At 35.9% G+C, this 20,816-nt stretch overlaps 2 protein-coding genes across 5 annotated transcripts; both read left to right on the forward strand.

Annotated features, from left to right (window-relative positions):
- The first annotated feature begins 318 nt into the window (after nucleotides 1-318).
- LOC128229912 (uridine 5'-monophosphate synthase-like) lies at nucleotides 319-12,243 on the forward strand. Of its 3 annotated transcripts, XR_008260142.1 has the most exons (12): nucleotides 319-485; nucleotides 2,346-2,438; nucleotides 2,780-2,941; nucleotides 3,216-3,319; nucleotides 4,428-4,584; nucleotides 5,365-5,496; nucleotides 6,763-6,896; nucleotides 7,245-7,374; nucleotides 8,235-8,313; nucleotides 8,659-8,757; nucleotides 8,878-8,963; nucleotides 11,955-12,069. XR_008260142.1 is itself a non-coding variant. In XM_052941816.1 (11 exons), exons 1-11 carry the CDS (start codon nucleotides 330-332, stop codon nucleotides 12,143-12,145), a joined length of 1,437 nt encoding a protein of 478 aa, XP_052797776.1. In that variant the 5' UTR covers nucleotides 319-329; the 3' UTR covers nucleotides 12,146-12,243. The 3 variants fall into 3 exon arrangements, 2 of the variants coding, with proteins under 2 accessions (XP_052797776.1, XP_052797777.1); XM_052941816.1 differs by lacking the exon at nucleotides 8,878-8,963 and having other exon boundaries at nucleotides 11,955-12,243; XM_052941817.1 differs by lacking the exons at nucleotides 319-485; nucleotides 8,878-8,963 and adding an exon at nucleotides 1,715-1,746 and having other exon boundaries at nucleotides 11,955-12,243.
- Nucleotides 12,244-13,935: 1,692 nt separating this feature from the next.
- Nucleotides 13,936-18,279, forward strand: LOC128232865 (complement C1q tumor necrosis factor-related protein 2-like). 2 transcript variants are annotated; one of them, XM_052946643.1, is made up of 3 exons: nucleotides 13,936-14,016; nucleotides 14,703-14,889; nucleotides 17,249-18,279. In XM_052946643.1, the coding sequence occupies exons 2-3, from the start codon at nucleotides 14,763-14,765 to the stop codon at nucleotides 17,653-17,655; spliced, it is 534 nt and encodes a 177-aa protein (XP_052802603.1). In that variant the 5' UTR covers nucleotides 13,936-14,016; nucleotides 14,703-14,762; the 3' UTR covers nucleotides 17,656-18,279. The 2 variants fall into 2 exon arrangements, with proteins under 2 accessions (XP_052802603.1, XP_052802602.1); XM_052946642.1 differs by lacking the exon at nucleotides 13,936-14,016 and adding an exon at nucleotides 14,040-14,227.
- The last annotated feature ends 2,537 nt before the right edge of the window (nucleotides 18,280-20,816 follow it).

Consider the following 20,816-nt stretch of genomic DNA (forward strand, 5'->3'; position numbering starts at 1 on the left):
TAAATAAATTGTAAACTATGTGATACTTCAGTTAGTAAGTTTCAATGCATTGTACACATCGATGCCAAGTTTATGTCATTTTTCAACATTTTTCTTCCTTTTTTCGCTATTTTATCATACGGAGTACGCAGCCCCTTTAAAGTTTATATATTGTTATATGTTTGAATTTCACTGAATAGTGTGTTATTGTATGTTAAACTGTCCAAAAATGAAGATATAATATATCTACAAATAGGAAGGAACTCCAGACTATTTTTGTTACTGTCGTTTTGCCAGGCAACCGATTTTATGTCAGCCGTTATGTCGTATTCTACTTTCAATTTGGTATCATGGCGGACAAAATTTCTGAAGATGTTCTTGACAAACTTATCGTTGATTTATTTGAAATTGAGGGTGTCAAATTTGGTGACTTCAAACTTAAAAGCGGAATTCATTCCCCGGCGTATTTTGATCTACGTGTCATCGTTTCTTATCCAAAATTAATGGTATAAATACCTAGGATTTTTAATTGATCATTTGGTACTTCATTTATTATACAGTATACTGTACTGGTACTTATGCACCAGTCAATTGTAACCACTGCTCCCCCAGGTCCGGGGGTGTACCTGGGATAGCCGGGTAAAAGGGCCATGTTTTTACCTTTCAAAAATATTGGGGATTGGGCCTAGGGTCCCTGGGGTGTGGGGGCATTTGGTGGGGATTTTACCATCTGTTCATCTCCGCAGGGCGGGGATTTTACCCAGGGTTGGCTGGACCGAAAATCAAAGTCCCTGCTATTCCCTGGACCTGGGAGGGCCGTGGCAACAACTGACTGGTGCATTATGAATATTCTGTCAAAAATATTGCATTTTTAACTTAAAAATACAAATGATAGGACAAAATATCCCTTATTACACAGTGCAGTTTTCTGTTTCCGTATAACACACTAGATGGGGACTTCTTTTTTCAGTCACAAAAAATGTGCGATAAATACCCCTATTCTAATTTATGCGGGAAGGAATTTCAGACATTCTATTAGACAATCAATACAAACAAACAAATAGCCTGACAAACCTTATCATTGGCAGTATCGGGTCGATCAGATGACATCACCGCCCCAAAGCAAACCACATGCCTGAAGTAATTTCCGCAAACACTCTCTGGGATCAAATCATTCAAAATGCTCTGCTACTCAACTGTAACATCACTATCAACCACTATGACAGATAGCCACAGAAAAAAACAACGTAGGCGGATTCGTGTAATCGTTAGTGACAGTGATTGAGTGCCCTTAAAGTTATTAGTTCCATGAATAAAACTCACATTAAGGAGTTCAACCGTTTACTTGTTTTAAAATGACGGACGTTTACTTGCGTTTGAGTCAATTCATAAGTGACGTCACACAAAGTGGCGTTAATTATTTATATTCATACACCATTCATATTTTGTATTGTGCTTGTGGAAGTATCCGTATCCCAAAAGACCGAAGGTCAATTCCACAAGCAACTCAAAGTGATACAACACCACTGATCAATCAAATTACATCATATTCCCTATTTATTTCGTTGATAATCATGGAAATCCAAGTTGATACCTTAAATAATCAAAAAAAAATCAGCAAGCAGGTAGAAGAAAGTGCGTATTATAATTCAAACATTGTAATAATATCTGCAGATTAATAATTCAAAGATAATTTATCAGTGTTTAATTTTTAGGTGCAAACTTTGAGGTTCTTCGGTGACACAATTTAATTGCAAATGAAGGATAGTGAGTGTGTATTTTTATTTTTATTCAATTTATTTCCCTAAGGCTCATTTTGGATGTTGGTGCTGACGTCTGTTCAAAAGCTGAACTAGCACTCTTGACACCATTTAAATGCAGAGATATGCCATATTTAGATATCAATGGCTGTGTCATAAATCTCCCACTAAAATAACATCAAATTGAAGAATGAAGTAAAAATTGTCTTTCAAATGAGAAGGAACGAAGTTCTATATGTTACAATTATACCTTTTTACAAGGCAAATTGATATTCCTGAAAGAAATCATGGGGGGAAATACTGCTTTTACATATATACCAGGTATACATAAACAAAGATAAAAACAGGTACAGTACTACAAATGGACATGAGTACTGTAAGGATAATTTAAAAAAAAGACCATACTTATAATTGATTAACTCGACTGTCGAGAACTCATTTGGATCAATTTTGAATGAAAATATAGAATTCTATACATTGTCCTGTATTTGATAGAGAAAAAATAGTAAGCTGATTTTAAAATCAGAATTATAAAGAATTATAAGTCTGTCTCAGTACAATTCTGATTGAAAGAAAACTGGATCAGAAATTGTACATATATTTCAGAAACAAGTGTCTGAACTACTCTACATTGCTGCAGCTGATCTCAATTTTGATTCTGTTTGTGGTGTGCCCTACACTGCATTGCCTCTTGCTACAGTAAGCTGATTTATATTATAATATTATGATTCCGAAATTTGCACTCAAGTCTGTGAAGTAACATTTTGAGTCTTAGTTTAAGACTTTGACACTTTGAAAAACAAAATCTTGCAGACTATTTTAATATTGTTTTTTTAATAATATTTGTCTAAATAACTATTCTTTATGGCATATTAAACTATTATTACCATAAAAGTTATTTTCATAGCAATTCTACAATGAAGTCAAGATGATCATTTAGTTTTGAGGATTTATTCTCAAACTGACTGGGCCAATGTCTGACACTCAATCCTCAATACAGAATGTTAATCAGAATCATAATTGCAAATTTTGTTTTCCAGGTGATATCAGTCGAGCATGACAAGCCAATGTTAATTCGTCGACGCGAGGCAAAGGATTATGGGACAAAGAAGATGATAGAAGGAAAGTATCGCCCTGGTGACATGTGTCTGGTGGTGGAAGATGTTGTTACCAGTGGATCTAGTGTGTTTGAAACAGTTCAGGTAGAATAAAAATAGTTAGGATTTTCTTGATGTAAAGGAAAGAAAAATTATTAAGAGAACCAATGTTCAAAATACTGTAAAATTATATACTGGTATATTCTTCACTCAGTAAACTTGTAGAAGTAGAAGTCTGTACATTCTAAAATACCTCTGATTGATTCAATGTATACTATATCTTAAAGGTATTTTCAATTGTTATATTTCGTCTATTAAAAGACTGTATTGACAGTGAAAGTGTAACAGTAAAACATGTGCCTTGTTTGAACATTTGTAGTTGTTACGAGAGTATGAACTTCGTGTGAGGGATGCTGTGGTCCTTCTTGATCGGGAGCAGGGTGGTACAGAGAGGCTCAAGAAAGATGGCATTAAACTACACAGGTACATATAAAGGATTTAGATGATTTTACTACTTTTAAGAAGCTGTCAAATTCAATGTTTATAGTTATTTAGTATTGCATGTACATAACCTGAAGGCTGAAGAGAAATGGAATTAATCTACACAGGTACAAATGTACACACAAGGGTTCACTAACCCAGTTTTAAGTTTGTCTGTTTTTTTGAAGAATAAAAGTTGAGGTATTGTTATAGCCTTGGTGTCTTCCTCAGCAGCGATGTCGGACAGCAAAAACTTTAACCCTTGCCACAACTAAAAACCCCTTGAAAAGAACTTGATATAAATGTTGCCAGAAAGAACACACACATGTATGTGTACAGGAAAGCCCATAATTCTTGTTTTAATAATTGTCAAGTTATTCCCCTTGTTTGACTAAAAAAAACAACAGATGAGTGTTCACTCTACAGCACTCCTGTTGTTAATAAAATTAGAGAGCAGATAAGATGGTGTGTTCAGGTCTAAATAAATGTTTGTTGGTATAACATAACCAAATGTTGTATTTTATAAATCAGTGTTTTTATAAAATTAGTTTATGTACATGTATTTACTGACTCAACTTGTACATGTATATACATTTATGATGGACGAAAGTTCTTTGAGAGAGAAATGTCTTCATATAATTATACTTTTTTTTGGAAAAAAACATGTTAATAAATGGAAATCAGTGGTTTTAAGCCATAAATAAATATAAAGGGCTATTCCAGTAAAACATAATTACAACCCACGGGGGGGGGGGGGGGGGGGGGGGGTAATTATTTAAATAGCCCAGGGTATAAATGGGTGAGTGCCTTTTTTGCTAAGTTGGACCCTGAAAGGGTAAATTTGCTTCTGTGGGGGGGGGGGGATTTTAAAAGTGCCTTCCCCCCACGGGTTATATATGTTTAAAAGGCATAGCCCTAACTAATAAACAAGAATGACTTTAAACTTAAAGAGTGGATATTTGAGTGGATATGTGTACTGAAAGCTTCAAACGAGATTTCATACCAGTACATTTACTATCATTGAAAAAATATATATTAATCTGACCAATTACATGATTTTATTAGTCGTTACAAAATGGGCTTTTGCCATCTTGTATATTTATTGTTACAGTGTATTAACCATGAGTCGCTTAGTGGATGTGCTACAGAGGGAGGGTAAAATTGACAATGGGATGCGAACCAAGGTGCTCAAGTTTGTGGAGCACAATAAGTTTGATACCAGCGGTTCACAGGGGGATGGGTTGGCTCAACGAAAACAGCTTGCATCGGTAGGTTTGACTCAACAAAACGAATCAGCTTAAGTTTACAATTGGTCTACCACTTTGATTGCTAATGTGTTTACCCCTCATATTTCAATATGTCTCTAGGAAAGTTATTCTCTAAGTGTCAGGTAAGGTCGGGTAATTAGAGTAAGGATAAATGTTTGGTTAAAGGAAAAAAAATAGTGGCGGACCGATTGTAAAATCACTCCCATTTTTTTATCCATACATGTTATGTCATCACTTGAGTATATCTCCGATGCAATCTACGAAAACAAAGCCAAAGTTGAAAACAACGTTACATGAAAAAACACATTGTTGTTTTAAAATTTTATTTTTAAACATGACATTTTACTGTCAATTAATAAAGTGACATATAAAATACACGCCAATGTAACGCTTATAAATCAGTGTGGTGAAAAAAATTATTGTTATTTCTCACATTTAGTCATTAACACTTGAGGCCTGGTTTTCACAGATGGCAACATCTGTTAGGTTATTTCTTTACTTGAAATCATTATTCAGACAAGTGTCCAACATTCAATGCATTACAGCGTAAACAGCATAACCTGAAATTTTGAAATATCTTAATGTCAAGTAATATTACCTTAGTGTAAGATGAGAAAATAGGTAATGATTGTAATACACTGGAAACAAGGAACGTCATATGATAAAGTTTATATCTTTGAATAATTCCTTAAAAAGTCACAAGGACAAATTAAGAATGAGCAAAAATGTCAAAAAGATAAATGAATGTTCCAATGGTCACAGTGTCTGCAACTTTTGCAGAGTATGACATTTAAACAAAGAGGAGAGGCAGCTCAAAACCTAGTGGCAAGACGTCTATTCAACATCATGGAAAACAAACAGAGTAACCTGGCTGTCTCAGTTGATCTCACTAAGTCGGCAGATATTATTAAGGTAAAAAAATAAGTTAACTGCAGGTTGAAATTTCATGAGGGTATAGTTTTCACAAATCAATCTTGTCACAAATTTAAAAAAAGGAGCCAATACCGGTATTTGTATTTTTTTTCAGAAAAAACATGCCAAACAGTGTGTGAATGTACCATCATTTTGGAAATGACCATTTCATAAATTGTGTCACAGTCCTGTGCACACTTATGTTTGATTTCGCTGTGAGAACAGGCTAAAATTTCAAATCTGAAAAATATTGAATTGATATTTTCACTGTTTCAATCAGTGAACCATGATTTTTATTTCACTGATAAATCTTTTTAAACCTGACTGGAAAGCACGAAATAAAAAATGAGATTTATCCTAATGAAATTGGCTAAAAAACCCACAAGAATGTGAAAAAGAAGCAATATATACAGTATATTAAAATGCTACTACTATTTGCAAAGGTTTTTAAGCATTGAATGTCTATGATTATGGTTTTAGCTCCATAGAAACATACCAAGTGATTTTGGAATCTGGAATCTTGGTAAATAAACCTGACAAACCTGAAAGAAAGCCTACTGCCACTGTCAGTGGTTAAGCATACTTTGTTACGTGGCACTTACTACTAAGGGTCTGGCTAATACATCCACAAAGGATCCATACATGTACTATTTGCTAGGGTTTTTCATCAACTGGCCATTTAAATAAAAACCTTAAATTATGCTCTTTAAATGCTGCAAACTTACTAATCGCTTTTTTGGGAGGTCCAAACTGTTTCTTTGATGCAAAAGTCATTATGATGGTGCTTTTATAAGCTGATTGTGGAGTACGCTTTGCTAAGTTTGTTGCAACCAGTAGTACCGGGTATTAGGAATAAAATTGCACAAAAGATTAATAGCAATATATAAAGTGGTTTTTTATTTGCAACATTAATTTTCAGTTTTGATCGATGTATTTTCCATTTTAATAGTAATTCATAACTTCTACATTGGTGGCAAATATGGAGTGGTAAGAATATCAGATGCTAGGTCAGAGGGTCGGGGTTTGATCTCTGCTTGGAGCTTTGACAATGATATATACTGGTTGGAATAGTTCTTAACCACATGTACATGTATATAGCAGATTTGTGAATTGCATATATATTATGCTACAAAAAATCTGTAGAGCTTACGTTCTTGTTCACGATCTTGAAAAATATTAACCTTTGTCTGTCATACCTTTATATAATCATTTTATAGATATTTGAAAAAAAGCAAATGTAAATCTATATATCCATGGCAACTTCAGATGGTTGATCAGGTTGGACCCCACGTCTGCGTTGTCAAGACCCATGTGGACATTATTGAAGACTTCACCGCTGACTTTGTATCTAAACTGCAAAAATTGGCGGAAAAACACAACTTCCTCATCTTTGAAGACAGGTTAGTTAGTCAATGTTTACAAATATTTGAATATGAAGGTTAAAATAGCAGGCAGTTTTTCAGGTCAACTTATGTGGAACTTGTCCAAAATTCAGTTTCAAAATCATTTATTAATACTAAATGGAATTCAGAAGCCTTAAAAGGGAGATCATTAAATTACAGTATGTATATTTCGAATAAGATCATGATTTGTTTTAATAGAAAAAAATAATTGTTATAGGTCCACTTAATTACGGGTAAATATGTACATGTAGGTAGTGACAAGTATGTCATGTTTGTACAACTAGAGTAATTCAAGCTTTATTGCACCTTACTTAATGCAAACCTTGTTTGCCACTTTGTTTACAGGAAGTATGCAGACATTGGGAACACTGTATGCCACCAGTATGGAGGGGGAATATACAAGGTGGCGGACTGGGCTCACATTACTAATGCCCATACAGTTCCTGGGCCTGGGGTTGTGCAGGGTTTGAAACAGGTTTGTTTGCTGTATACATGTATGAAACTGTGCTGATATTCAGTAGATTTAGCAATACTTTAACTTAAAAAGCATCATGAAAATCAAAAAACACAATTAATTAATGACTCTTTTTAGATTAAAGATAATATTCTCATTTTATTTGATTAATACCAGTATGTGGATTTTGCTCTTTTTATACGCCCATTCATATTTGTTTCACCTGTGGCATATGTACGGATGGGCAGGTGGCATCAAGTATGTTATCCAATCAATAACTTCAGAAACATTTGTCCATTCATCTCCAAATTTGGTCATAATGTGTATGGGCATATCATCTCTGACATATTGCTCTCATATTGCTCCTGTCACTCGAAAGTTATTGCCATTTGATGATAGAAACGTCTTGAAATTGATCTTGTGTGATCAATAACTTGAGAAGCCTTAATCCAATTATCAGTAAATTTGGTTGAAATGTGTATGGGCATAATATCATAAACATGTACAATAACCAGCCATAATGCACTGGAGAGTAATCCTCCTTTCAATTGTAGAAATTACCTGAAATTGGCCCTGTCCAATCAATAACTTTAGAAGCAATTGTCTGATCATCACCAAATTTGGTCAGAATGTGTATAGGCATACTTTCTCCATCGTTTTTCATAACCAGCCATGTGGCTTTAGTCACAGAGTTATGACCATCAAAATTTGCAAAAAAAATGTATTTACATTGTCCGCTCTCTAAATTTGGCTAATGTATAACTAATAATTACCAAAGTTTGTGTCCTAAGTATAGGACACCTGTATTTTTCAACTGTTGATGCTCTCAGTTGTGTTTTTGTCAGATAAAGTGATATTTATACTTAACTGACCTGTTACAGGCAAATAAAGATGGTGCCTGCTTGCTTATTGCAGAAATGAGCTCATCTGGCAACTTGGCCACTGGAGAATACACTAAAGGTACATAATATGGCGTCATTTCTAGCCAAAGGTTATAACCAATATCAATCTTTTGTAAATACAATTGTACTACATTTTATTGATATTGCTCTCCATAGTCGACTTCTGTATATCAGATAAAACAGGGTCATTGCTGGGCCAAAATTGATGTTTTGCCCAAACTACAGGGTAAAATGCCTAAACCCCATTTACTCTTCATTTTTGGCAATAAATTTCTGCAACTAATATAACATATCGCACTTGTTATATATGTCCATATTACAAGCTACACCCCTGTAGATGTCCTGATGGCTATGCTGCCTAATAAGACTCAAATAAAAAGCTGTGCTTCATTTTATACTTCAGAAACTTTGAAGATTGCAAGGGATCACTCTGACTTTGTGATTGGGTTTATATGCCAGTCACGGATTTGTGAAGACCCTGAATTCATCTGTATGACCCCAGGTAGGCGTCTCTTGTATTTAGAAATGGCTTATTCAAGTTTTATCATGATTTGAATGTATGTTTGAAAAACAAAATCTATTTTTGTTATAATTGAATGTTATTGTAATTGTATGTTTGTAGTGTAGTTGGTATAAAAAGCGACTTCAGTGCAGCTTGTACATGTGTGATTCAGGTGTGAAGAAACCTTCTCCACTGCACTGTTCAAAGTAAGCTTATCTTATGTACTGTGTGTGATCCAGGTGTAAGTTATCTTATATTATGTACTGTGTGTGATTCAGGTGTAAACTAAGCTAAACTTATGTATTGTGTGTGATCCAGGTGCAAAGTAAGCTTATCTTATGTACTGTGTATGATCCAGGTAGAAAGTAAGCTTATCTTATGAGCCATGTGTGATTCAAGTGCAAAGTAAGCTTATCTTATGTACTGTGTATGATCCAGGTAGAAAGTAAGCTTATCTTATGAACCATGTGTGATTCAGATGTAAAGTAAGCTTATCTAATGTACTGTGTGTGATTCAGGTGTATAGTAAGCTTATCATATGTATTGTGTGTGATTCAGGTGTATGGTAAGTTTATCTAATGTATTGTGCGTGATCCAGGTGCAGAGTAAGCTTAACTTATGTACTGTGCATGATCTAAGTGTAGATTTAGCTTATCTTATGTACTGTGTATGATCCAGATGCAGAGTAAGCTTATCTTATGTACTGTGTATGATCTAGGTCTAGAGTAAGCTTATCTAATGTACTGTGTATGATCCAGATGCAGTGTAAGCTTATCTTATGTACTGTGTGTGATCCAGGTGTAGGGTAAGCTTATCTAATGTACTGTGTGTGATCCAGGTGCAGAGTAAGCTTATCTTATGTACTGTGTATGATCCAGATGCAGTGTAAGCTTATCTTATGTACTGTGTGTGATCCAGATGCAGTGTAAGTTTATCTAATGTATTGTGCGTGATCCAGGTGCAGAGTAAGCTTAACTTATGTACTGTGCATGATCTAAGTGTAGATTTAGCTTATCTTATGTACTGTGTATGATCCAGATGCAGAGTAAGCTTATCTTATGTACTGTGTATGATCCAGGTGTAGAGTAAGCTTATCTAATGTACTGTGTGTGATCCAGTTGTAGGGTAAGCTTATCTTATGTACTGTGTGTGATCCAGGTGTAGGGTAAGCTTATCTAATGTACTGTGTGTGATCCAGGTGTAGAGTAAGCTTATCTTATGTACTGTGTATGATCCAGATGCAGAGTAAGCTTATCTTATGTACTGTGTATGATCTAGGTCTAGAGTAAGCTTATCTTATGTACTGTGTATGATCCAGGTGTAGAGTAAGCTTATCTAATGTACTGTGTATGATCCAGGTGTAGAGTAAGCTTATCTTATGTACTGTTTATGATCCAGGTGTAGAGTAAGCTTATCTAATGTACTGTGTATGATCCAGATGCAGAGTAAGCTTATCTTATGTACTGTGTGTGATCTAAGTTTTTGCTTGTTTATTTGAGTTCATCAACGTCAGCCCGCGCCCATTGGCTGCATTATGGCTTGACCCCCGCCGTGACGCCATCACGACTTAAATTGTGTTTAAATGCCATAAGTGACATGTGATAGAAGTGACAGCAATTCGCAGTCAAATCCAGACATTGTAAGACTTAAAGAAACAGAGTGAGATGCAAGAGATCAGGGTGCAATACCCTTGCTCTTTGCCAAGAGACCTCTTGATTCTTTAATGTGCTCGGTGTAAAGCACCGATACACAGGATACAACTTTCCTGGGTTGAACCAGTACTGAGTACACCACTTTTCCAAGCACTACCATTTAAATGCCAAGCGCCAGGCAACGGAGCTACTTGTACCAGCTTTTAACATCTTTCGGTATGACGCTGCCCTGGATCAAACCCACGACCTCCTGCTCCGTAGGCGGACACTTTAGCCACAAGGCCACGGACACGGTGTGATCTAGGTGTAGAGTAAGCTTATCTAATGTACTGTGTGTGATCCAGTTGTAGGGTAAGCTTATCTTATGTACTGTGTGTGATCCAGGTGTAGGGTAAGCTTATCTAATGTACTGTGTGTGATCCAGGTGTAGAGTAAGCTTATCTTATGTACTGTGTGTGATCTATGTGTAGAATAAGCTTATCTAATGTACTGTGTGTGATCCAGGTGTAGAGTAAGCTTATCTAATGTACTGTGTGTGATCCAGGTGTAGAGTAAGCTTATCTAATGTACTGTGTATGATTCAGGTGTAGAGTAAGCTTATCTAATGTACTGTGTATGATCTAGGTCTAGAGTAAGCTTATCTTATCTTATGTACTGTGTATGATCCAGGTGTAGAGTAAGCTTATCTAATGTACTGTGTATGATCTAGGTCTAGAGTAAGCTTTTCTAATGTACTGTGTATGATCTAGGTCTAGAGTAAGCTTATCTAATGTACTGTGTATGATCTAGGTCTAGAGTAAGCTTATCTAGTGTACTGTGTATGATCTAGGTCTAGAGTAAGCTTATCTAATGGACTGTGTATGATCTAGGTCTAGAGTAAGCTTATCTAATGTACTGTGTATGATCTAGGTCTAGAGTAAGCTTATCTTATGTACTGTGTATGATTCAGGTGTAGAGTAAGCTTATCTAATGTACTGTGTATGATCCAGGTGTAGAGTAAGCTTATCTAATGTACTGTGTATGATCCAGGTGTAGAGTAAGCTTATCTAATGTTCTGTGTATGATCTAGGTCTAGAGTAAGCTTTTCTAATGTACTGTGTATGATCTAGGTCTAGAGTAAGCTTATCTTATGTACCTTATATGTAAAGTCAGCAACACATGTGTACAGTATTTAAGATATAAAGGAAGTTTGTTACTCCAGTGTTCCATTGTAAGTTTGAATTGTAATTCAAGCAACGGCAGAGTACCTTTAAAATATCAAATTGTTCCATATGTTAAGTCAGCAACCCAAGTGTACCTAATGTATGTTTCAGGTGTTATGTACTTTGTTTCTTTTCTGGTATAAAGGTTACTTTTCTAGTGAGCGTTCTTGTTATGCTATAACGAATTCCTGTGCACATTTTGTGGAAGAGATATTTTCAGATGTGAAAACTCATATTCGGTTTTGAATTTATGGTTCATATGTGAAGTCATTAGCTCTGCTGTTGCTTCTTTCTCTTGTGAAATGGGCAGTAATTGTAAGCAACTCTGGTTTATATTTTACAGGTGTAAAGCTAGAGGGAGGTGGGGACAGCCTAGGTCAGCAGTACACGACGCCCAGAGATGCAGTCTTCTCCAGGCGTACAGACTTAGTTATTGTCGGCCGCGGCATAACGGGTGTGACAAATCCGGAAGCCGTTGCTAACGAGTACCGCCTTGCCGCATTCGCTTCATACCAAGAGAGAATCTCACAATAATTGTATTTCCAAATGTGCCATATTGATACCAGGTTTCAATGTCTGAGTATACAATTAATTTGTTCCATCGTTTATTGCAATAAATATTTTTGATAGCATTGTTTGTTTGGATTTTGAGGTTATTTGTTTTCAATGAGAAGAAGTGGAGGTATTTTGATCGCCTTGGTATCGTCTTCATTGGCGTCGTGTAAAAGCTTTTATATATATTCACTGAAACTTAATGCACAAAAAGTCATGGTGCTAGTTAAGGCTCCCTCGATTACACATGTAAACGGCGTCGTGTCGGTTTTCGACCGTAAACGTTCTTAAAATCTCGCTTAACCGAAACGGTAACGTGATTAAAAGAAGATATTCTCCGTGTGGTGCGCAGTTAGCGTTGGTGGATTCGTCAGTCTGAAGCAACATTTCACTAAATTTGAAGATGTTTGTACGAAGGTTAAGTACAACTACAGTGGCATGTATGTGTTGACTCACTCGTCCACAAATCTCTTAAACAAGAAACTGTAGTATGTGTGAATATAAAAAAGTCACTCCTAATTCTATAACACACTGATTAACGGTAATTTGCTATATTCCTGAAGATTAATAGTGATCACGAATTTCTAAATAAATGTTTTTACTATTGTTTAACATTTATTCCCTTGTGAGGACACCCTGATAAAAATAGAAAACCATGACATCTCAACATGTGTAAATACAGCGTAAATATGAATGAACGATAGGGAAAATAAAAAAGAAATACTACCGGACGTTTATTCATCCGTATAACTTCTACAATGGATCAATGAAACATGTAGATATTTACTGTATATGTGCGTACAGGCAGTATTTATTTACTACGACGTTTTATAAACGGTATCGTCTCATTCTTGACGTATGTCCCGTGTACACGTTAACCCAAATCTGTAAACGTGTGAGCCTTAGTGCCATTGACAATAGACTCACGTATAGCTTGAGGCTTAACTCTGTTGGAGCCATATAAAATTCGATAAACTTAACTTCAGACACTACTACAACAAGTTTAGCCAATTTAAATAAAACTTGGTACATGTGTTGCCAGAAACTGTATTCACATGCAAGGCTCATAACTCTGACTTTAATACTCGTAATTGTTTAGTTATGGTCCTTTTTAAACAACGACAAAAACAAACCAGCGTTTGTCGTTAGCTCTGACACCTTTTTGTTGGCAGCTTACCTGGCTGTTATCATCTTGTTGTCGGGTCATTATTTTTTGTGGTAAATTTTCAACATTTATCAGAATTAAAAATGCTAAAGTTATTCATGTGCAATTTTGTAGTTGTACTACAAATGTTTATTGAAAATACGCATACCTATGTATGTAGCAAGGTACATACCTGAGGGCAAAAATGTGCATGATGTGTACCTGATTATGTCCTTAAAGGTTTTGTTAACCAAAAAGTAGCTGAATTATGGACGATTTAAATATTAATGTTGGCACAGTCCCTTTTTAATACTGGGCAAACAAAATTATAACCGTATTTATTAGCTGAAAATGCAAAAATATTAAATGATTGGTTAGTGCTAAAATATTTACTGTTATCTACTATCGTCTCATAAGGTAGAAATACCGTGTTTTCTGCAGTTTTCTTTCAAAATAAACTCGGTAACCTTCATAAGAACATTTTTTTTTTACATTTATTCATCCTTCTTCGTATATTTTAACTACATGTATTGCATTAATTGTGGTAAATCTTAATTGGGTGTAAGAGTGCATCTTAGAAAAATAGTTATGCATGGTGACCGCCGCACTTGTTTGCCCATACTGCCATCTACAAATGAAATAACTTGCTGAATGTTTTGGAAGATACATGATGCTTATCTGACAAGGATCAACATTGTTTGCTCTCTCAGTAAACGTATTTGGATACTTGATATGAAGTTTATAATTTTCATCATTTGCATGTACAAATAAACTAAAGTGTTTTATAATTTCTATCATACATTTTTGATATTAGAATGAAGTTTTTTACAAGTTCACTTGTATGTATAATATGCATTTGGATGGTAAAACAGCATGTTACTTGCAATGACGTCAATATTCTACTAACTCCGGACCCACAGGTATGTTTTGAATACGCCTTATTCGTAACTCCTCTGCCATTTTTGTCGAAAACAACCTCGGATGTATGCCGTTACATCAGTAGAAGGTATGCGTAAAATTCCTAACTATATTATTAATGCAATAGTCAAATGTAACCACGCCCCCCCAGGTCCGGGGGTATACCGGGGAAATGGGCCGTGTTTTTACCTTCCAGGTGGCCCCGCAGTGCCGGGTGAATGCGGTGGTTATGTCTTCGCAAAAATATAGCGGGGATTGGGCCTAACCTCGAGTCCCTGGGATGCGAGGGCATTTGGCGGGGATTTTACCATCTGTTTATCCCCGCAGGGCGGGGATTTTACCCAAGGTTTGCTGGACCGAAAGTCAAAGCCCCCGCTATTCCCCGGACCTGGGGGTGGGGGTGGTGGTGGTGGTGTTTACAATTGACTGGTGCATAATTAAATGTTTTAGCTTGTATTTGTAGATCTAACTTTTTAGGAATCGGTGAATGTGAGCACAAGCAGTTATTTTGTCGACTTGGCAAGGAACTTCACACAAATGATGACGTCATTGCAGTCTTCTATAGAATACGTTACAAAGCGCGTACAGACGCTAGAGGCACGGGCCGCCAGTGACCGCCATGAGATCGACCGTCTACAAAGTGTTATAGTGAATATTACCGCCGGTAAATATAAAATATTTCAACAATTTACAAACACTTAATAAGGATTTATTAAACTTCATAAACTCGTTTGATTTTTTTCCGGGGAAAGTTAAGCCGTGATATTTCCATAGTCTTCTTGTCGATAAATGCGTCTATCGTGCAAAGGCAGGCGCGTAGCTAGGGACAATTTGGGATTACGCAGATCGACAACGGACAGCATTTAAACTTAATGCTTAACATCATTAGTTTAAAGCTGCACTCTCATAGAATTACCGTTTTGACAACTTTTTTTTTAATTTTTTGTCATGGAATGAGCAAAATTTTGCGTAAATATCTGCAAACCAGTGATATAAGACTGCTGACAAAAGATCAGATCGCAGATTTTCATATTTCCGTTCGGAAATTAATGTTTTATGGCTTAAATCGTTACTAACGGTTGAAGAAAAATGCATAATACATCAGTTTTTGAATTTAAATAAATAAATCTGCGATCTAATTTTTGTCAGCAGTCTTAAATAACTGGTTTCCATGGATTTTCGCAAATTTTGGATCGTTCCAAGACATAAAATAAAAATAAAAGTTGAAAAATAAAAGTTGTCAAAACGTTCAATCTGTGAGAGTGCAGCTTTAGTATAGTTAGATTTTGATTTAAAAGGTGAACTTTTAGTTTAGTTTAAAAATATTGTTTTGCATGACGATACATTTACACATCTTTTCAATAGCACAATACCCATGTATTAAAATACTTCCTGTATGTCTTTATGTACAGTACAATAAGCAATGACTCAGTGACAGACTGAAGCTTTAATGTTTAACAAATGTCATAAAATCTGTTCAGAGATAGCTTGATTATTACTGTGTACCTTTAACGTTGAATAACCATTATACACCAAGGTAACCACAAGCAACTGTGTGCGTGCTACGAGTTTCTAGGGCAATGCGAGTACGTGTTAAGACTATGTGAACTGTGGATATAAAGTCGCGCAAAGCGTTTTTCTATGCAATATCTAATGATACAAACACATGCTACGTATATATCATCTCATAACTCTGGCTTATGTATTTGTCGAGTTATCTCCCCTTGCCATCGGAAAAGGGACATGCAATAACGTTAACCTTGGTCATAGCTCCGAGTGGCAGGTAGCGCTTTCCGTCTGAAATATTGTGTCGCATGTAGCTCCAAAAGAATAGCAGTACATGTTCATGGCACTTCATACGAATGTTGGTCAGCAAAGGCTGTTACAAGTGCATCTGTCATTTGATTGCAATTTGAATGGGTCTAACGTAAAGTAATGGCCCTTGACTAAGTGAACTATTGTATGAAACTTGTGCCGCATGCAGCTCCACCATCAATGGACTCCACACTGACTCTAGCCTAAGTAATTCGACAATGTTTTCATGATTCTACAAATAACTGGTTTTAAAAATTCGTTACAAAAGCTCGCTACGTACAGTTATTTGGACTAACCTACACATAGAAACCTTGGTCAGCATACCCTTGACATTTAACAGTATTGGGTTGAACATTGCTTGAACATATTTTGACGTATTAGCATATTTCTACACTGCATAAAAAGTATATCTACCTGGCAGGCATTTTTTACATTTACGTATTACCATTGACGTGGTAAAAATAGTCTGAACAATATTGAACCTCCTAAAAATTGCATCAACACTCATGAAACTTCATAGGAGTGTTGGTCTGTTTTATAAGGCACATGCCCATGCTGTTGATTCCAAAACTACAATTAACCATTCATGTGTCCAGACGGCCTCTATGGATATTCATCCCGTCTGTGATAGCCCTAGTCACAAGCGGATCCAGGGGGACCGGCGCCCCCCCCCCCCCACCTAATTAAAATCGTCCAAGTTTACTTTTTATTTCATTAAAGGAGAAAAGGTAATAAAATGCGCCTAAAATATACCATCTCTGGCTAGACATGATAAAATTTCCTTGCGGGAGTACCCAAGCCCACCCACACTGCCAACACTTCAAACTAAATAAATTTCTGTTCTGAGGGAGGGGCGCATGACAAAAGGTTACGCCCCTAAGTTACGCTCCCTCTAACGTCGAATCCTGGGAGTCGCCCCTGCTAGTTGTAAGTGAAAATGTTGAAAGGCCCATAAGTTGAACCTTAAAGATATATTAAATTACTTTCGATTGGTGTCCCTTGATAGATAAATAAACGTCTCGCATGAGTTTGAATACAATTACCTATGTACATTGTATACATGTACGAAACAAAACGATGAAAGCGTCTGGTACATGTACGTTTGGCATATTAAGTTAGTCTTAAAACCTTTTGGGTTATTTTGTTTGATTGGCCGCCTTTTTTTCTCTTTTCAAGGTCAGTAACTTGAAGGAATATATTATTTTAAGGGAGAAAGGAAGTAGCCTTCTCTGCACGTCTATCGGTCACTAAGGAGCACATGACAGACGGCACAACGGTGGTGTTTGACCAGATGATCTCTAACTACGGTGATGCCTACAACCCGCGGACCGGTATTTTCACGTGCACGCGCACCGGCCTCTACCTCTTTTCTGTGTCCCTTGAGGGTCACTACACGGACGGACAGGGGGATATCCCGGCTGCCATCACAATGGACGGCACCCACCTTGGCTACCTGGTGTCAGACCCGATCAAGTCTGGTCAGGACGTGCAAGGCGCCGTCACCATGGTGACGCAAGTGCGCGAAGGACAGCGCGTCTGGGTGGAGGTGTACTACAGGAATGACGTGTCCGTCTTTAGAACGTTCTCAACGTTCACCGGTGTTCTTCTTTCCTAATTTAATGTAGAAAAACTGAACTTTTAATGGTATCGCTTTTGTGTTGTATGAATGCAAAAAATGTGAATACATATTGCAGAAAAAATACGGTTTAAGAATCTTGATACATGTACCTTATTGTCGTTGTGTAATAAAACTATATAGTTTTAGGTAAATAGTTATGGAAGTGTGCTGCACCCTGTCCTCAATGGGAAGCACCCTCTCAACATGGAGCCCGGCATGGGCACCCTTCTGCCATTATAGAATGAATGGTTAAGTCTGCCAACAATTACTTAAGTTTTGATTTAATCTTATGATATGATTTTAAATACAAACAAACATTATATATCTTGCAGTTAAATCCTAATATTATTCAATTAATCACAATTCCAAATGTTTTCTGTGTGTTTTCACAATGTACAAATTAATTACAACACAATATTTTATAATGTGCCATTTTACCCTTTTGAAACCTGGCTGAAACCCTTTTTGCCTCGTTATAATAAAACTATTACTATTTTAGTTTTCCTTTAATTTCAGAGTGGAAGTTTGTATTTTAATTATATCCTTTTTGTTTATGCGAACGATCGCGGGATCACCAGTATGTTTAGTGTAATAAATGATGAATATTTTGATGTGTAGCCAAGAGCTGAATCCCAAGGAAGTTAAACACCACAAAAACTATGATCTGTGTTACATCATCAGTTATAACAAATGAATACACAATACAGAACACTGATAGTTATATCAAATCATATGATACAACAAAGTTTAAGCGATATGGGCCTTCAAGTATACTTCCCATAATTAGTAGCAGAACAGAAAAATGATCATTTATGAATTCATCGTATGGATGGTATAAACTTTCTGCCATTATTATACTATATTAGGGATAATTGTTTGGGGTGTTTTAGTGTAAGATCGTAATATATTCCACTGAGTAAGCAATAAGTATATATATTCAACGAGCCTCGAGTGAAATATTTATTTTTGGTGGTCAAACGTTACGTTAATACGTCGTTGAGAGTGTGTCCCAGACCTGTACGTGTTGACGTTTTGTTGGGCTGTAATTTCAAAACAATGAAAAATTATCAAATTGTTCGTTAACTATATGAAATAGTGGAATATCATTTTTATTTTACTGACTTGTCTCTATATATCACAGGAAAGCTGCCATGTTTTAAATGCACGTATTGATATTTGTTCAACACACATAATTCTATATGTGTATATTATATGTTTAATTGTTGTTTATAGAGATTTATGGGTGAAATAAAAACGGTATTTCACAGTTTATAAATGTAAAAATATTACGTTGTTTCAAGTCACACGTGATGATGAACGATATGATTTCCAAAATGACGTTACTTGCGCTTACAGTTTGACGCGTTTTTTTCTTGAAAATTGTCTTTTAATACCAATTTTAGGCATTTATTAAAAAATAAAAAGTTTAAGCGTAAGATCGTAATATATTTAACCTCGGGAACACCAAAGGTAAATATTTCACTTGTGGCTACGCATATAGTGGAATATTACTCCCCCCCCCCCCCAGGTCCGGGGGTATACCGGGGAAAGCCGGGGAAATGGGCCGTGTTTTTACCTTTCAGGTGGCCCTGCAGTACCGGGTGAATGCGGTGGTTTTGTCTTCGCTTTAAATATAGCGGGGAATGGGCCTTATATATGGTCCTTGGGGTGCGGGAGCATTTGGCGGGGATTTTACCATCTGTTCGTTCCCATCTGTTTTAGCCAGGGTTGGCTGGACCGAAAGCCCGCTATTCCCCGGACCTGTGGGAGCCGTGGTTACAACTGACTTGTGCATTACTAGGGGAAATATATTACGACCGAACACTGAAACAAACAATTATCCTCTCTATTAATGTGTATGTTGAACAGATGTCAAAACTGGTATTTATTATATGCTTTGCGGCGGTTTATAGAAATTTATCTGTGAAATGATATTGATATTTAACTGTTTTAAAAGTGATTTTTTTCTGTTTTGAAATTGTAGACGGCTCTCACTTTCAAGTCCAACGACAACGCGCACGGAGCTGGGGCACAAATTGAACAACGTCATTTCTGAATTGACGTAACGTTGGCATACACTGAATTCGGCGAGATTTTCTGAAAATCAACAATCATCTGTCATTTAATATCCTTTTCAAGCATATAATGAAAAGAAAATATGTTCATTTAAGAGTATAATTGTTCATTTCACTCGGTGAAATATATTATTCTTCAAGAGAGTGCATACAGCTAGAGATATTTAACAATAAAGTTTTGATATTAGTATATACACATCATAAACATAATTGTATATACTCGCGGCGTATATATATATGTGTACTTCACTTAAACATGTCGCATTTCTTTTAAGTGGTGCGCTTTTTATAACGTGAACAATACGATATCTAGTGTGTTCATTACCAGCGTAATCATGACTAAAAGATGCGTGTTTCTTACTAATGAAACACTCTTTATTGTTATATATAAGCAACAGATCAACCAGAAGCCAGCACTTACATATGATATTCAACTGAAAAAAAGTTAAACTGGATTGTCACGTTCATTCAAGTTGCTGGCCATTGCATTTAGATTTACATGAAAAATGGCGTCATTTTACTAATTTTTACTAATACTTTTAAAACCATGATTAAAACGTTCGTAAATGTAATTTTTCATTGAACAACCTCTTGAATCGGAAAAAATTTTTTTCGATTTAATTTGTGCGTTTTTTTTTTAAGAAAAATATTCAAACAGTTCCAACATATCGATCGTGAAGTTTCTTTTAAATGTAGTTTTCAGCTAAGCACTTAAACATGCTTAAATAACTTAGTTTCTTAACACTTCATTTAAGCTTAAGCTTAAGATGTTAATATACATTCACGTATATATTTCGTTGAAAACTCACTTTCGTTAACACTTTCTATAAGAGTTTCAAGGATTTACAATTCTTTTCCTTTGTTTGATTATATGTCATTAATGCCGGATACAATTAAGCCAATAATGAGATTTTAGCAAACTTGTACGAACAGTCCTTGATGCTAGATTTACAAGTGCATCATATTAATAGCGACGAATTGGGGTTAATCAATTATTCATTAAAGCTTAAAGTGACACTCTTATTCAAAATCAATACATACACATGTATAACAACCATAACTTTTGAGTGATGAACCTTGAAC

Source organism: Mya arenaria, chromosome 4, assembly GCF_026914265.1.
Source record: "Mya arenaria isolate MELC-2E11 chromosome 4, ASM2691426v1".
In the NCBI taxonomy this organism is placed as follows: Eukaryota; Metazoa; Mollusca; class Bivalvia; order Myida; family Myidae; genus Mya; species Mya arenaria.

Bases quoted from the DNA above. Each gene is read 5' to 3' on its own strand.
- LOC128229912 (XM_052941816.1), top strand. From the start codon at position 330: ATGGCGGACAAAATTTCTGAAGATGTTCTTGACAAACTTATCGTTGAT. The intron at 8,314-8,658 runs GTACATAATATG...TTTATACTTCAG, and splicing joins CACTGGAGAATACACTAAAG to AAACTTTGAAGATTGCAAGG. The intron at 8,758-11,954 runs GTAGGCGTCTCT...TATATTTTACAG, and splicing joins ATTCATCTGTATGACCCCAG to GTGTAAAGCTAGAGGGAGGT.
- LOC128232865 (XM_052946642.1), top strand. From the start codon at position 14,123: ATGAAGTTTTTTACAAGTTCACTTGTATGTATAATATGCATTTGGATG. The intron at 14,228-14,702 runs GTATGTTTTGAA...CTAACTTTTTAG, and splicing joins TACTAACTCCGGACCCACAG to GAATCGGTGAATGTGAGCAC. The intron at 14,890-17,248 runs GTAAATATAAAA...TATTATTTTAAG, and splicing joins TATAGTGAATATTACCGCCG to GGAGAAAGGAAGTAGCCTTC.